The 17947-nt window shown below is 36.6% G+C and overlaps 1 protein-coding gene across 6 annotated transcripts in view; it reads left to right on the top strand.

Moving 5' to 3' along the window:
- CNOT2 (CCR4-NOT transcription complex subunit 2) overlaps positions 1-13631 on the top strand; it is an 85104-nt gene extending 71473 nt beyond the window's left edge. For all 6 annotated transcript variants that reach the window (XM_068669213.1, XM_068669214.1, XM_068669208.1 and 3 more), the window contains 7 exons: positions 99-219; positions 331-487; positions 3446-3507; positions 3604-3653; positions 4497-4597; positions 5151-5295; positions 12467-13631. In XM_068669213.1, the coding sequence (XP_068525314.1) occupies positions 99-219; positions 331-487; positions 3446-3507; positions 3604-3653; positions 4497-4597; positions 5151-5295; positions 12467-12553 (723 nt within the window). In that variant the 3' untranslated portion in view covers positions 12554-13631. The remainder of the gene's footprint in view (positions 1-98; positions 220-330; positions 488-3445; positions 3508-3603; positions 3654-4496; positions 4598-5150; positions 5296-12466) is intronic.
- The last annotated feature ends 4316 nt before the right edge of the window (positions 13632-17947 follow it).

Genomic DNA, 17947 nt, shown 5'->3' with positions numbered 1-17947 from the left:
TACTACTGTTCAGAGCTCCTGACCGAAAGATACGGTTAACCAGTCTTTCCATTCTGGATTGTTTCCATCATACCAACTCTACCAATTATTTTTAATAGAATTTGAATACATCAGGCAAAACATCATCCAGCACAGATGGGCCCAAGTTTCCTGGAGATAAAAGTTCAACTACGCAAAACAACAACCAGCAGAAAAAAGGGATCCAGGTGTTACCTGACGGTACGTATTGTTCCACTTTGTCCTCTTCAGAGGTTTTGGCAATCCTTTAGAACATCATGTTGATCTCTCCACTTCTTAAAAGGAGAAAATTAATTTGTTCTTCTTGCCCAGGTCGGGTTACCAACATTCCTCAAGGGATGGTGACGGACCAGTTTGGAATGATTGGCTTGTTAACATTCATCAGGGCAGCAGAGACAGATCCAGGAATGGTACATCTTGCATTAGGAAGTGATTTAACAACACTAGGTCTCAATCTCAACTCTCCTGAGTAAGTTTCTGGTTTTTAGTACTGTCTTCAGTTTTGTTTTTATTATGCTGTCATTCATAATAATAGGCTCACTTAGCTCACATAAGTATCAAACCCACAAGATATTTTGCCAAATGAAATTTGAAAATGTAATGACAGTAAAATAAAACTTTTATAAACAAGAGAATTGTGCTTCAAGGCATACTGAGATCTTGTTTTGCAAGCTTTCAATAAACCTAGTGGCTTTGTTTATTCTCCTAACTCCTTCAGGACTTTCTTCAAGGAATTGACAACAGCGTATTGTTAATAAATTTCATGTATACATTATTTTTCAAATAATACTATTCCTTGAGGATATCTGCATTTAGATGTCATTAATTTGGAGGTAAATATTAGTACATTTACAGTGTTTACTCCACCAAAGATGAAAATGTAGTGTTATAGTTAACTTCCAGTCATTCAGTTCACCTAAGTTTAGTCATCCAGGCTTCCTTTAAAGGCAGTGGAGAGAAAAGCAATTGGTGACTGCACAATGGTAAGAGAAGTTCTTAAGATAGTAAGGTGAATCACCAGCCTAGAGTGCTTCTTTTTCTCTACCTGTTACAGATGGAACTTAGATGATCAGTTTCGGGAAAAATGCCTGTCTTGGGGACTGCAGTTGTGTGAGATAAATTGAATTTCTGGTACCCTTTCAGCTAAGACTGTGCTGTCATGACTCTTTAGAGTCTTGAAGAATTTTTTACCTTGCTGTTTGAGGGAGTCTCTGAGGGAGACTATAGGCTGCTGACTTATTTTAATCTATGAAGATACAAGTGGTAGGAAACACACCTAGTGTTTACCATATCCTTTGCTAAAATCTTTCCATGTCCTGATTTACTGTGTTAAATTATGTAAATGGATTTTTTCATTTTTTTGGCAAAGAAAAAGCAGAACTCAGTCACTTACCTTACTTCCATGGTAGTGCAGCTACAAGCTTTCACTGAGATCATATTTGTGCAATTGCACAAATTGTGGGAGAAAAACAAACAAACAAAACAAGATACTTAGTTGCCTTGGATAAAGAGTTGTGATGTTTTATTTCAGCAGAGATTGTCATTGTATTAGGCTTTTTGGCAGTGTAGTATGTGCATCTTAGGGTTTCTGTATAATATATGTATAAACAAAGGCCTACCAGCATACATACACAGTTTGTGTTTCATAAATTTATGCACAGCTGCACCCTGGATGTGTGAGTTTAGGGAAGACATGAATGGGGATATCAAGGTGAGAGGGAAGTCACAGGAAAAATGGCTCCTGATCTTTGCTATCTTGAAATTATTGGCGTTGAATTGCATATTTCTTTCTAGAGGTATAACTTTTCAAAATGATAATTTCTAGAAAATGTTCTTACGTTAGACATCCTTTGCTTGGTTAACAAATTGTCATTTGAAAAACTAAAAGCTTTACATGTGTTTTGGATTTTTTTCTTCCTTATGAAATACCTCTGATGTTAAAGGCACCAATACCACTTAAACACTTATAAATGTGCTTTTAGTAACACAATTCTAGAATTCTGTATATATTTTTATTTGAATTAACCCCTGTAACTCCTAGTTCTATAAATGTTTTCTGTACAGGTAGGTTAACACTCATTTCAATTGTTGAAAGAATGGTTATGTATTGCCTGTGCAGTCCTAATTTCTTTGTGAAGAGAAATGCTTTTCATTCCTTATGACAAATTAATATTCTGCATGAGCAAAACTGAAAATACAAATGGCAGTACTTCATTTAATTCTTTAGAGATCATGTAGTAGTTCACTCATTTTCAGAAGCACTCTGAAATGTTAATCAAATAGGTCGTATGCTGTCCAATACCTCCTTGAAAAATGTTAAATTAGTATAGTTTTATTTATGTCACATAGGGAATGCTGTGCACAGACCCTGCAGTTTTTATTGTATTAAGTGCAGTTGGAGTCTGTAACAATCCTGAATTCTTTGCCCTAGGAAATGAGATCTCTAGGGCCTGCATGATGTGATGGAGCTGCAGGAAACTCCTCTTCTTGGGCATTGCCTCTCTAGGCTTCCTGCAGAATATTTTAGTGATTTTCAACATCTGCAAATTTTTCTCCCTCAAATTCTATAGCATAAGCTTTTGCTAACATGAAGATTATTTAACCTAGAACAAGACTGACACAGTTTTATCAGTGTAGTTTTTGGCCCATGTAGCTCAGCTGGGAGTTAGTTGTACTCAGGTAGTTTTGTAGGCTTCAGCTATTTTGTAGCAACTATTAAGCCTTTGACAAGAAGGAAGCAAAGATTTAATAGAGCGTACCATACACAAGTTTCATTTCCACAACATGCAATAATAGCCTGCTGTTGTGGATAAGTGAAAGTACATTGCAGCTGCACGCCAAAAGTGTATTTTACTTGGTCCTTTTTTCAGTCCTTTACCTGTTAATTGGAAAACTCTGTTCCTTGGTACATCAGTCATTGTAGTAGAGTTAGAAGATTCATAATATTCTCTTTATTGAACTAATGACTTTAATGACATGTTAGTAAAATCTATTTGAAAGCCAAATATTACGTCTTCATAAATTTATTTTAATATTGTGCATGGGGTTCAGTACATTTTTGTGGTCGGAGAAATAAATGAACTGTTCCTGATCAAGTTAAAACACCAGGTAAAAATGGGTCCTTAAAAAGGGCCGGGATCCCTGGCACTGAAGTTGGAATGATAAGTAAGGAATGATAGACTAGGAAGGAAATCTTGGCCCTGTAGATTCCTAAGGATGTTTAAATGCAACCTTTATTAAAAAATACCATATTAACCATATTAAAACATATTTAAAAAAAATGAATAAACATTGCCATTTTAGGAAAATGGGCTGGAAATTTTACCCCTCTCCTTACTTCTCACCCCAGGTGTAGTGATGTTGGTTGTGTGGTATGTTTATTGCATTAAAAAAAAAATAGTAAATTCATATTTTTCTTTTTCTTCAGAAATCTTTATCCCAAATTTGCATCACCCTGGGCATCATCACCTTGTCGACCTCAAGACATAGGTAAGAGAGAAATGACTATTCAGTTCAATATTAATATTTGCAAATTATATTCATTTACATGTCTTAATAGTTGCATCAATTCCGATTCTCTTTTAGACTTCCATGTTCCATCTGAATACTTAACTAACATTCACATTAGGGATAAGGTGAGTACGTGTGTGTGTGTGTGTGCATATTTTTTGTTTGTTTATTACCAGTAATTTTCTGAATTTTCTTTCAGATAGGTAATGTTCTTCAAAATCAGTGCATTTTATGGATGTTCTCAATCTTTTTAAGATCAGTGATGCATTAACCAGTTAATTATATGTATCATGTACCCATTCCACCGTAGAAAAAAAAAGGGAAAATAAAACTGAGAATGGGCATGCTTAGTTAACAAATGCATTATGTTTTTACAACTCTTCCCTTCATGCAAAAAACAAGTTTTTTATAATCCATATACTGTAATAATATTCAAATGCCATATTAAAATGAGACATTTCTTCTTGAGATAAGATCAGAATTGTGAATCAAGATATTCTTACATTTATCTGTTGCTTCCCATGTATATTTGAATAGGAATTTTTGTTAGGTATGTTTTCTTTCAAGTACTGTAGTTCCTTAAGAGGGATTATTGTGAAATATTGTAAGAAATGGTAGTGGTGTTACTTAATACAGTGTAAAGTGAGCAAATACATTCAAATGGTTTAAAAAATAAGAATAAAAAAGTAGATGATGGATGCAGGTACAGAGCTAAAATTCTATTTTGCTGATTCATTCTTTCTATTTATTTTCCTACTGTATCCTGTTAGTTGGAAAGGTTAACAAAGTGAAGAAGAAATGATTGTTCTAATAACTGCTACTCTTGCTGTGTTAGATTATAGTTTGCAACACACTTAGGATGGAAGCACATTCTGGATGTATCCTTGTGTTATTTAAGTGGGATAGTACTGTCTTTAAACTTTTATCTATTGTGATTTTTCATCCTCATTTTCTTCAATCTTTTGCAGCTGGCTGCAATAAAACTTGGCCGATATGGAGAAGATCTCCTGTTTTATCTCTATTACATGAATGGAGGAGATGTATTACAGCTATTAGCAGCAGTAGAGCTGTACGTTCAAACTATTTTGTCAGTCTTATTTGATTTAATCTATTGCAGTAATGAAGTAGTACGTGTAATAAAACAGAAGACATGGAAAACAGAAGCTTAGACAATCTAAAACTGGAATTCTTTTTTAAAATACCTCCTCCAACATTGGTTCCATTTTGTACCTTTTTTTTTTTTTTTACTTGTATAGTGGAAATCAAATGTCTAGCTCATACATTTGGTATTCTTATAAAACAACGTGAAAAAGTGGTATGCAGATGCCAGTAGTTGTTAAACATTGAAATTAGCCATCTTTAGCAAAATGAAAATCAGTAAGTTAGCATAAAAAGAGTTTGTTGCTTGAACTTCTTGAAGTTTCATGTGTGATTAGGATGATATGTAATAATTGTATGGAAGGAGGTGTGAGATAGCAGGTATAGTGATATCTTAAAAATATTGTTTTGATTTGAAATGCATTGTATAATTTTGATTTAAACTTTACAAAAAAAAAATAGTTTATAAGGTCGAATTGAACTAATACTAAATAATATTTTTTCCTTCCTATTGAAAATAAAAGATTTAACCGAGATTGGAGATACCACAAAGAAGAACGAGTATGGATCACCAGGGCACCCGGCATGGAGCCAACAATGAAAACCAATACATACGAGAGGGGAACATATTACTTCTTTGACTGTCTTAACTGGAGGAAAGTAGCTAAGGTACCTCTTTTCCCTTGTGAGGATATTTTAAGTCTCTCAACCATGTATTTTTAGAAGGACAGAAACCCAAGCTCCTCCCAAAAGTCTGTGGTTGTTTTTTTTTAACCTCCTATCATCCTCCTATTGTTTAAGTTCATCATCTTAATTTCTGATGTGTGCAAGAACAAAGATTGGCTTGATTGTAGAGAAGGAGGAGCTTCTCTCCATGTCCTGATTTCTTTGGGAAGTACAAGGAGCTAGAACTTGTCATTTTCATTGTAAAATATGTTGAGATTGAAAGCTTTTTTTTTTCCAAGTACAAAATTATAGAATATAAAGGATTACTTGGCATTTTAGAAATTATGCATGCAAATAAATACTTTATTATTTTTCTTTAGAAAATTGGATAGGAAGCTACCATATCACGCTTTGGAAGTAAAAAAAAAAAATAGGTGCTTGGTATGGGAGGAGGCTTTTTTGTATATTTGTTTTTCAGATATTGTCTATCCTTGAGCATAACATAGGACTTTGGTGCTCTGTTGTTTGAACATCCGAGTATTTTGAAATAGATCACTTCTTTTAGGGAGGAGGTGTATTTTTCATGATTGTTTTCTATATTCTAGGCCAAGAGGCATTAAAAAACACTAAAGAACAACGGTCTTCTCCCTTTTCCACTTGTGATAATTTGTTTCTTTCTGATCATAAATATTGTCCATAATGTTCACCCTTTACTTGCATTGTATGGAATTGTGCTTGATTTTCTCCACCTTCCCCCAAAGATAATTTTTTCAGTATATTAATATCTTCAAACTTTTAAAGCAATCTTGTACAGTGTCTTTTCCTTGCTGGATCACGGTTTCTGTGATTTCTTTACTCCACAAAAGCAAATATTTTTCTAATGATACGTGCCAAAACATTTTTTGAGTGATCAGGAGTATTGTCATTCGCTAACCAGTCTAAATTAATCTTGAAGCCTTGAAATCAACAGATGGGATTCCTACATATTGGAACTATGCATTGTGGTTCTGCATGTTCAGGTCTTTTTTTTAAAAATTGAAATCTTTTCACCTGGAGCCTATCTTCTGCATTGTTCTCTGATAAAGCATTTCATTCCTGTGATCAAGTTGCATCTACATGCTTTGAGATGATGAAATATTCCATTGAATTGTTTGTGTGCTGGTTGATGTGTTTTCAAACATCAACTTTAAATGGAATGGGTTAGACTTGAGTATTCCTGTTCCATTAAGTGCATTGAATTTCTTCCTACCCAGTATGTTGAAGTTTGCCATCATCTAGAGATTAACTAGGTAGGATCTCTTTTCACCCAATAAATTCTCTTAGTCTGTACAACCCCTTGAGAAATTTACATTTTAATTGTCTCAAATGATGTGGGGAGCTCTTCAATCCATTTGCATGAGTGATTTGTTGTCTCTGCTACTTTTCCAGTGGTCATAACAAAGCTGAGATTTCCAAATGGAAGGTTTTAATAGCCAGCCTTGCCTATGTAACTTTTTGGGGATATGTGCAAGGTGATTCCAAGACCTTTAAGCAGACATTGCTCACCTCAAAGGAGAACACAAACAAAAGCAAAATTTTAATTTTTTTGAATTATTTATTTGTTGTTTGGTATACCCTAAGTAAAACTTAGGTTTTCCAAGGCACTGTTTAAAACTATTTTATTATTACTTTAGATCTTCAGAGAGGAAGTAGTTATTTTTGAAAGAACAGATTTCTTCTTTGGAGTCAACTTAATACGTTCTGTTTATTAATGAACAATAAGAGCCTCATGTAGGTACCTACACAGAGGATCAGATTGGTTTTTACTGTATTTGGAAACAAAAAATTCCTTTTATTAGATGGAAGTAGTGCCCATTGTATAAGGATAGTAACCCCTTAGTGTTGCTTCTTTCTCTACCTGTAGCAAACGTACCAAGCTGCTACTTGATGCTTAAGCACTGCTTTGAAGATGGTATTTTCTGTATTTGGATTTGTAAGGCCTGTCCTGAAATTCAGCGTCCAGAGCTTGAGTTGTTCTTTGGCCCTCTACATCCCTTCCTCTGTTAAAAAGTCAGGCTTGCTTTATATAGTAGGCATTGGAGGTAGTGGTGACACAGATACACAAAACGCTGTTGTTCTCTAAATTATTTTGCCCGAGATCTATACAGATTCTCTTCTCTTTATTTTCCATGCTGAAAATAGTTTTCCTAACATTAAAAAGCAACTGACAGCTAGTAAGGGGAGGGATATAATTTTCTAGTCTTTCACCTGCTGCAGTAAGCTAACAGGAAACGTGATTTCTTTCCAATATCCATTATCAATTCCAGTATCTTTTCTTCTATGCTTGCGCATTTCTTAATACAACAATTGGAAATGGAATGTTATTTTGTATTTTCGATTTTAGTTTGGTGCAAAGTGCACCAGACGTGTTAGGTATTGATCGTAGGAAGCTAGAAGAGGATTTGAGGAAAAATTGGTATGTTGTTACGTGGAAAAAGAATCACTTATTGGAAGTAATTTTGTGAGACTTCCATCTATGATAAGGACATAAGAACTTCTATAAATGTACGTCAAGTGTGTTCTTGGCTTTCTATGGTAATGATGATACCTCTGATAATAATTTCTCAAATTGACATTTCCTAAGAGGAATAATAGAAGAAGAGCGGCAATATTTGATGACCTTTAAAGCGAGGGGAAATATGGCCAAGTAATTTTTTCTAACAAACACAGGAGTTATTAATGTTTCAGGAAATTAAAAATATGAGAAGATGGGGAAAAAAGAGAATTCTGATAAATTGCAGTTTTTTACTGTAACAGCCATATTATTAGTGAGTACTGGGAATATCCGTTCCTTAGAAGGCCATAACAGTGACTGCTCTTTTAGTGGTTTAATTAGTGCTCTTTTGAAGCAGTCAGTCAAGAATTATTTCTGGTAAATTACTCTCTCTTATTTATATGTGCAAATTAAATTATTTTTCAAGGTGCTTTATCAATTCATCTGCTCTTTAATGTATGTGCTCAAATATAGGGCAACAGATTTTAATGTCTTACGCTTTGCAGAAGCTACATTGTGCAATTATTAGCTTACGTGTTTATCTACAAATTAATAACATGTAATTTTTGAAGTTACACTGCATTACAATTGATACAGTGACATGTAACCGTTTACTTTGGATAATATTACTAAATCTTACAGCTAAGTTTGTAAAATGCAAAAAACATAGTTTAGCAGATTGGGAAAACCAATCTAAATACTGTCAAAACAAAGCCCAATAAGGTAAACTGCATAACTTTTCAAGAAAACCTTTTTTTTAATATATATATATATATATTAAAGAATAGGCTTTGTTTTCTATCCTAATTCTATTTGATTTCCTAAAATAAGGAAATGCAGCAAAATAGCTTAGTAATGAGACAGTTCCTAAACTGTTAGGTTTTAATTAATTCCACGTTGATACGTGGTTTTAAATGTGAATGACAATTAACTTCAAATTCACCTTAAATGCCAAACAAAACCCAGGAAAATGCTGACTACAGATATGTCTCTGTATATGGTTTTTCATCCTAGGGCATGTGGAAAGTACAATATGGTTAAAGACACTTTGATTTTTCACTGAGGATTTGGCTTTGTAGTTTGCTGCTGTTGAGGAGACATGAAAGACACTCAAATGAGAGAGGAAGGGAAGTGGATATGAGACCAAAAATGCCTTCTACAATTGCACATTTACTGAAATCCTGATTTAAATTGTCTGCAGTATGAACTGTCTGGAAGTTCTCCTTTGAAAAGTAAGGAGAATTAATCCTGGTTAAAGGGGAAAAAAAATCTAAAACCTTCTACTTTCGTTTTGTATTTATAACGCGTGGAGTTCTTTATGGGAGAGAAGGTTGAATTTCCAAGTGTTTATTTGCTTGTAAGGGTTGCTGCCTGTATTAAATTACTTTCTATAATTTTAAGATCAATATTAATTTACATATTTTTATAATTGCTAGAAAGTAAAATTTGTTCTTCTAATCGAAATGTGCCATAGCATTTTAATTCAGTCCCTAATTTAACCTTGGGTCTTTGCATCCACCCTTAATCCAGTAGAAATGCTGCTTTTCTGGTCCCATTTGAAATGTCAACAATCTCCTTTGATGGATTTACACCGTCCAGAATATTTTGTCTGGACACTCGGACACTTCCTATTCAGCAAACTTTGTTTTGATTTACTCTATTAATGCTATGGGTCACCTTAACCAATTCTCTTTTATCTTTAGTATTCTATTATTGTTTGTATATGTGCAGGCTGATGTAACTTTGCCATCAAAATAAGTTTTCAGAGTGACACGAGGACTAATTGATTTCATTGCACAGAACAATTTCTTACTTAGTGTTGCACATGTGCTCGAAGTTTCCACACGCACTTACTAGTCATTATTCTTGGTTAATAAAAGGTATTTAATTTTTAATAATTACTTCCATATGGAAAATAAAACAATTTAGCAAATGTTTGTCCATGGATAAGTGGCATTTCTACACCTTATTTGTATCTGTTTATATTCAAAAATATCAGTGCTGCTGTTCACATCCTAAACTATAGTGGCCCCTGGTATCAAAAGTAAAGCATAAAATACATGTAATAAGTATTTTTCTATATGTAATAAATAATTACCTTTTAGTTTTCAACAAATTTTGGTGAATGAGTTCTTTTTTTGGTATTCTCAGATATAACTTTAGGTATTCTTAAACACTGCTGGATATTGAGCTTCAGCACTGCTGATGCAGGGATACAAATCAAAAAGGCTCTTTTAAGCCTTTTACTTTAAAAATCAATGGCAGTTTGAAGTATCAACTCATGCTTCTAAAGCAACTTTAGTAGGAAATCCTATTCCTTCTTCTAAATGAAGGGTTTTCTGTTTGTGGCTCACAAAGCACTGCTCAAGGTACTGAGCATTTCCTTCAGACACACACCTCACACAGAGCAGCTACTGCCAACAGTGGCATGCAACCCCAGTAAGTCTGGAAATCCCCTTTTTTAGGTAATTGGTACTGTCTTACCAGTTTAAGTAGCTGTTTTCCGTGTGTAATTTCAAGGGTGTTTCAGAGCCTGTGAAGGTTCGGGTAACCGATGTAAGCTTTTATCATTAACCCTTTCTTTTGTTTACAATTCTGATAAAGAAGCAATTCCCCAACAGCTGACCGTAGATTGATAGTAATCCGCAGACCCTTCCATGGTTATGTGCACAATGAGAGCTTTGAAGCCAGGAATGGGAGAGAAGTTTGCGAGGTATTTTTCGATTATAAAATTACATCAGATTTACTGAAGACCCACCCAACATAAACCAGCTTAATACCTGCATAGATTTGTACGCCTTGATCTTGCCTCTGACAAAAGGAGAGAGCAGGCACTTCTTCAGTACCAGCACATGGGTATGGATTTGCACAAGAGGAGAACACACGCCAGCAGATAGGTGGTGTTAATCAGGAATGCCAAAAGCAATTGACCTGTATCTGTAACTTTAAAGGCTACACAGGGCGTAGTGCAAAAAATAAGGAAAGAAAAACCCATCTGGAGCAGACAGCAGAGAAGCAAGAACAAGGTAGACATGCAACGCTTCAGTGCAGATGGCTGTAACCTCACATAGGCTTTGCTAGGATTTTCCAGGTTTAGGTACAGTATTCTCTGGGGAATACAGACAGTGATTTTGTAGCATTTTTCCCTGATTTATTTCATTACCATGGTCAATGTACCTTCTGTGCTAGATAGACCTTGTTTTTGCAAGAGATCTGGGAGCTGGAGTTCCTAGATGTTAATTCGGATCTTGCACTGACTTTTTCCTTAGTTTGTCTACCTGCAAAAACTAAAATACTTTAGAACACTCCTTCAAGTGATTAAATAGTGTAGTAATCTGTTCGGTACTCTTAGTGTTTCTACTGGTGCATGAAAAGAGTGGGATAAGTTTTCTCTGTAGATACAGGTGATGATCTGCTGAGTTCACCAGGCAGTTAGACAGAATAAATGACTGTGTGTGTCCAAGGTATAGCTGCTGTTGAATTAACAGGAAGTAGCCTTAAAGAAAATTGTGCAACTTCCACTTACTCTGCTTCTTGAATGAAGATAAAATGGGGAGGAGACACAGTTAAGCTGCTGAAAGGATCTGAAAATATAAGATTTCAGTAAGTCCTTGTACATTTTTTCATGTATGAAGTAACGAGCACCACATGTCAAAGCATACTGATTAGGGTTGTGGGCACAAATTAAGGTCATGGGGGGGATTTTTTTTTTTTTTCAGTGTAGTCATCAGGGGGCATTTAGACACCAGGGCTGGTTACAGCCTCATTTGTAGTAACTGCTGTAGTCTGATTAAAAACTCCTGCTAGATCACTGAGAGATTTTATAATTACCCAATGCGGACACCCTCAGACAAAAGTCAGGTGCTTGTGGCAGTGAGACACTAAAGCTACTTATTTATGCATCGGTAGCTCGTGTGGCATCTAAACACGTAGGAAAAGGTTTCTATTTGATATGGTTGTTTATAAAACACCAGGTGAATGTCTCATGAAAGATGTTGACAAATTGTGATAGAATAGTGAGGAACTCAGCAAGTGCAGGAGGGTTGGCTAAGTCTGAAACTTAATTTTGAGTATGAAACGTGGTGGAATATTTTGTTCAACTCTGGCTTAAGTAGGTTTCAGTAGTTTGTCCCTAGCACTTTAGGTCATGTTTCCCAACTTTGTATCTAGCTAGTTTAACTTACGCTTGGGCCTGGTAGCGTTCCACAAAATATCTCAAAACTTCAGATTATCCAAAGTAAGACTCTTTCTGTCTTTCAACATTTCAGATGTACACTTTTATTCATAATTCAGCTCATGCAATGATTGTATGTATGTGTTTTATGAGTATACGTGTGTGTGTGTATATATGTAATTGAGATCATACCAGAGGTTTTGAGAATAATGTATATTTTTTTTTAAAGAGAGAAAGAGTCCATACATTGCGGGTGATTGCTCAGAATGAGTTTTTTTTCTAATTAAAATGTAGAATCCCAGATAGAGAAATCATGTGTTTTTTGCCTTAAGGTAGATGAAGACTTGATCTCTTCCGTATTTGTGCTGTTCAAGCATGGCTTGTAGCAAACAGCTTTTTACAGTTAAATGATGTGTTGTTTTATTTGGCTTTGTCTTTTTTTTTCTCTTTTTTCTTTTTAATTGTAGGAGTTCCATCTGGAATATGACAAATTAGAAGAAAGGCCTCATCTGCCATCAACCTTCAACTACAACCCTGCTCAGCAAGCCTTCTAAAGACTTCCCTTTTCTTGGGGTATGGCTGTCTCAGCACAATACTCAACATAACTGCAGAACTGATGTGGCTCAGGCATCCTGGTTTTAATTCCTTGAGGATCTGGCAATTGGCTCATGCGAAGGGTCACCATTTGAGGTCCTGCCTTACTAATTATGTGCTGCCCAACAACTAAATTTGTAATTGTTTTTCTTTAGTTTGAGCAGGGTCTGAATTTTTGTTTTTGTTTTATTTTTTTGCCAGCAGACAAGCTTGGGTCTGTAAAGACAAGCGAGTACACTGACAAAAGTTTACCACTTAGTTTTCCAAAATGTAAAAAGGAGGAAAAAAAAAAAAGAAAAAAGACAAAAAAAAAGAAAAAAGACAAAAAATTAGACAACAAAATTTGCATTGTTCATTGTAGCACTATTGGTAATAAAAATGTTTGTGCATTTTTATGTGAAGATCCTTCTCGTATTTCATTTGGAAAGATGAGCAAGGTTTGCTTCCTTCATTTTACTTCCCCTTCTGTTTTTGAAAGGCAGTTTTCGCCAAGCTTAATGCAAGAATATCTGACTGTTTAGAAGAAAGATATTGCCACAATCTCTGGTTAGTTTCCAGAGTTGTGTATTACTGAGCTTCATCTTTCCAGAATGAGCAAAACACTGTCCAGTCTTTGTTACGATTTTGTAATAAATGTGTACATTTTTTTTAAATTTTTGGACATCACATGAATAAAGGTATGTATGTACGAATGTGTATATATTATATATATGACATCTATTTTGGAAAATGTTTGCCCTGCTGTACCTCATTTTTAGGAGGTGTGCATGGATGCAATATATGAAAACGGGACATTCTGGAACTGCTGGTCAGGGGACTACTTTGTCGCCCTGTGCACTAAAGGGCCAGATTTTCAGCAGCCAAGGACATCCATACCCAAGTGAATGTGATGGGACTTAAGTGAACTGAGACAATTCACTCTGGCTGTTTGAACAGCAGCGTTTCATAGGAAGAGAAAAAAAAAAAAAGATCAATCTTGTATTTTCTGACCACATAAAGGCTTCTTCTCTTTGTAATAAAGTAGAAAAGCTCTCCTCACTGCAGTGTTGACTTTGATTTGAGATTGTGAAATTATTTCTTCAACAATGAAAAATGGAAAAAAAAATTGAAGTATTAAAACTATCAAGCTGTACAGTGGTTAAGGCACTTGTTGAAGAGTCTTTTTGCTGCTGACAAGTAATTTTATGGGAGAAATTTACGTTTTTTTTTCTGCAGTAGGCTGTAACGTTTGGTCGTCTTGGTTTGAAATCCTCAAAAAACAAACAAGCAAAACACATCATTTGTCATTTGTACAATGGGGGGGTTGGTGACATTTCATATTATTAAAAAGATGCTTCAAGAACTCATCACAGAAGGAAAGCTTGAAAGAAGCTTGGTTTAGAGCTGATCATACCTTACTTCTGATCTGCTACTTTCTCACTTCAGATACACATTTCATTAGATGATCACTAGTACTTGGACTTCCAGGCTTGAACAAACATGAATATGCACTGTTTGTGCAAAAAGCACAATTCTTTGGAGTGGAAGAAGAAAAACCTGAACCATTTGGATAGTTTTCTTTCTCCTGATGTGATTGATATTTCTCCGTAAGTTGCCTCTGGTAGTGCAAACCGTTTCAAAATACCTGCAGTTACCATACAAGAAAAAAAAAAGTAATTAGTTTTTTCAATTATTTTTCTTTCTAGGTTTTAACCTATTTTTCTTTGTAGTGCAAAATAAAAAATAGCTTCATGGAATTTATTGAACTGTGAACATCTGAAATTGACCGTTCAGATGTGTAGCAATTTTAAATTCTACACTTCTATGTGTAATTCAAGATGATAGACATAAAAATGCCAATGATCATCTTTTTATTTAACTGAACTGCTTCTTCAACTTGAAATAAGGGATGTTTACAATCCAGATGATGTTTAACATAGCTGAAAACATAGCAGCTTTTTCATCTCTCGGAGTGGATACAAACATGTATGCATGTATTTGCCTACTCAGGCATACAGTTCTAAATTTTAAAAAGGATATTCTTTAAAAGTGTCTTGCTCACTCCATGATAAATGCATTTTTTTTAATTTATTATTTTTTTTACTGCCAGAGGTTTTCTGTGACCTTAGCATTTTTGAAAGCTTCTGGAAATAATGTTTACTACTTCAAATCACTTTTTTTTTTTCTTATGATTTTTGGTTTGTTTGCTTTCTCCACAGAGCTAGTCTCGTGGAATTTAATGCCAGATGTGATAAGGGGGCCAAGGCGAATTACATTAAAAATAATATCTCATTAGCTAAATATCTTTGATACTTCAAAACCAAGCTGAAATTGAGACAGAAGCTTTTCAGCAGGTTACTGCAGTGATATAGTCGCATTCAACTGTACCATGCTTCAGACACGTGAGATGCGGGATTCTAGCAAACACCTCAACTGTTAGCAAGGAACTGGTGATCTGCTCTTCCCAGGGGAAATACAAGCTGTCTCTCACCTGTATTTTGTGTCATTAAATACACAGAAACTTTAAAATCTGATTTAATTTCATGCTGCACCCTGCACTGAAACTTGAGAAATGGTTTTAGATATAAAAGAAGGTATCAAATTGGAGGCACCTTGTAGCCTGATACCACATCAATGAATCAAAATGAAAAACCCTATGCTGCCCCACCTCCTTTTTCTGAAAGGAAGAAAAAACTCATTTACACATGGCAAATGGCTGTCTGAACTGAACCGGAGATTTTTAATACTGATGGCTACTGTTTGAGGCTTTTGTTAAGTCTTTTTCACTATTGCTATGAATAATGGCAGAGAATAGAATTCTGCTTTAAAAATACATTTACTTGTGTTTCCCCCCATAATTAAAATGTTGTGCAAGGTAAGTTCTGAGTAATAAAATCAGCATTCTTGGAAACAACTAGAAGCACTACTGGCCCATGGAACAGACACACTCGCTTCATCTCTTCTTAGTGCATGTTGTTTTGAGTATTTCTTGAATCATTAAATAGCTGCTTTTCTTTTAGAAGTCCACTCCCCTTAATTTCCAGGGCTAAAATGGTTTTTACCCACTTGAGTATCGCCAGTATTGCAGAGAGCACCGATAGCTTGTATTTTCACAGCTGTTACTCCACCCACCCTGCTTGTGAGTCCACCTAATTGCCAGGGCATCCCGGAGGAAGGAGGTAAGGACAAGCCACCTGAGTGTTCAAAAAGAACCAAGAAAACACTCAGGCCTTAGTGCCTGGTGCCATGCACACTTAAGTACCTTCAGGTGCTTTATTAGTTTAAATGAATACACTAATGGGAATCCTGTAGATGTTCACGTTGTTGATCTATTTTGCATGTGACTAAGAGCTGTTACTTGAAGTTTGTAAATCCTCTCTACCTAAGCCAGTATTTTTTGTGCTTTTTTGTTTCCATTTTAGTTTCCGTGGGGCGAAAAAAAATTAAAAAGTTTGAGAAACTGCACAAAATACACGTGTATTGTGGTCAGACATGAAATTGGTTTCTGAGAATGCTTGCAGTGTGCTGGCAGGCTCTTTCTGTTACCTATAAAGAAACCAGAAACCACCTTTAGGATGGCTGTGTGGCAGCCAGCTCGATCCTGCACACTGCATAGGTGGCAACAGCTCTTGAAGAAGGGTATTCAGTTTCTAAATAACATCGTTTTAAAGATCTGGGTATATATCACCTAGAAGGAACATAATTAATTAAATAACTCCCATAATTTCTGATTGAAAGTATTTCCGTGGCTGGACGTTGATTGAAATGAAGAAGAGAATTTGCTTGCTCCTCTTTGCCACACTCAGAAGAGCTTCCAAAGGCACAAATGGGATGCTGAATGTGAGGTAGCTGGGCAGTGCTTTTGTTTTAAGATGCTAGCTATAACAATTGCTTCTACTGAAACAAGGTGTCTAAATGTGCTTACGTTTCAAATATCACATCCTTTCATGTTTCTCAAAACTTGCTGCCGCCTAAAAATTACACTAGTGGAATTTGACTGTTGGTGAAGCATGCCGGTTGGGTTGAGCAGCTCATCTGGGTGGCTGGCTGGCTGATGCTTTCGTTTTCACAGAGTGCCAGGGTTAACATGCTGTTTACATGCCTCCACCCCCTCAGTAAACATGCACGCTCTCATTTCTGCAGATCTGAGTGCTTCTGGTGCATTTGAAAGGCCAGAGGAAACGCAGGTAGATGCATTGTTTTCTAACTGCGGTTTGAATGACTTTGGTCGCTTACCTCTCCAAACCAGGCTATTGGGGTTGAAGTTTATGTTTTGAAACCAGTGTTAAAACCCACTGAGCAGCGGTTTTGAACATTACGGACTCAAGCCACTTCAGGGTTAGCAGTGCTAACTGTTCTTGGATCTTATTTTCCCAGGCTCTGGTTTATCTTTTGCAGTTCATGCTGCCTTGCCAGTATTAACGTGACAGTGTTGTGTGTAGGTTTGTGTCAGAATTTTCTGCAAGAAGACTTCTTTCAACCACCTCTGGTTTAAATAAACAGATGACTCTGCACCACGCTTCTGTACAGCAATAAACTGGCCGATTTTCACAGTTATCTGCAACATCCTGCATCGCCTGCAAAATGATCCTGATAAGGAGCACAGGGAAGCATCCTGGAGCTGCTCTGTCTGATGCAGACCTTGCTGAAAATTTTTGGAAGCCCTTCAGTTTTTCTCCGCAGCTCTTTTTCGGATAAAGGGTTCGTTTTGGTGGTGTTTTTTTCCCCCGCCCCAGGATGTGTTTCTACCAGCCAGCTGTCATCTTCCTCCCTTTGAAGTCCGCTTTACTTCCTGCTGGGTGTCACGGTGGTGCTTTCGAAAAGGCGTTTTGTTGTTGTGTTTATACACATTGTGGCTGTTCAGAAAAGCAGCCTGCTGCTGGCACTGTGATGGAGGAAGGCTGCAAGAGCTCCCTGACTGATATCACTGGCACCACCACCACCAGGCTTCCACACGGACACGCGCGTGGCCTCGCAGAGCTCTTCCCCATCCACTGTCCTTGTCAGCGTGCGTTCACACATCAGGAGAACCTCCCACAAAGATGGGTGTGGAGAGCCTGCCCCATCGCTCCTTCGTGCTGGATGGTGCTGGTTAACGTGGGCTGCCACTGGGGCAGGTCGGCGGTGGGCCTTCTGCTGCCAAGGGAGGCTCACGCGGCTCCTCAGGCCCCACACGTGCCCAAGATGGAGGCGTCCCCTCCGTGTGCCTCACAAGCTGGGCTGTGGTTGTGTGTGGGCCCTTCGCTAATGGCGATAGGTAAGCTGGCACGCTGGCCGTAGGACAAGGATGGGCTGACAGCGAGCGGACAGCAACCAGCCTGGCCTGCCTTGAGGTGGCTGTGGAGGTGCTCATGTCCTTCAGCAAGGTTGCTGGG

The sequence above is a fragment of the Anas acuta genome, chromosome 1 (genome assembly GCF_963932015.1).
Source record: "Anas acuta chromosome 1, bAnaAcu1.1, whole genome shotgun sequence".
Taxonomy (NCBI): Eukaryota; Metazoa; Chordata; class Aves; order Anseriformes; family Anatidae; genus Anas; species Anas acuta.
Note: the sequence above shows the minus strand (reverse complement) of the source record. Positions and strands in the feature narration are given on the sequence as shown.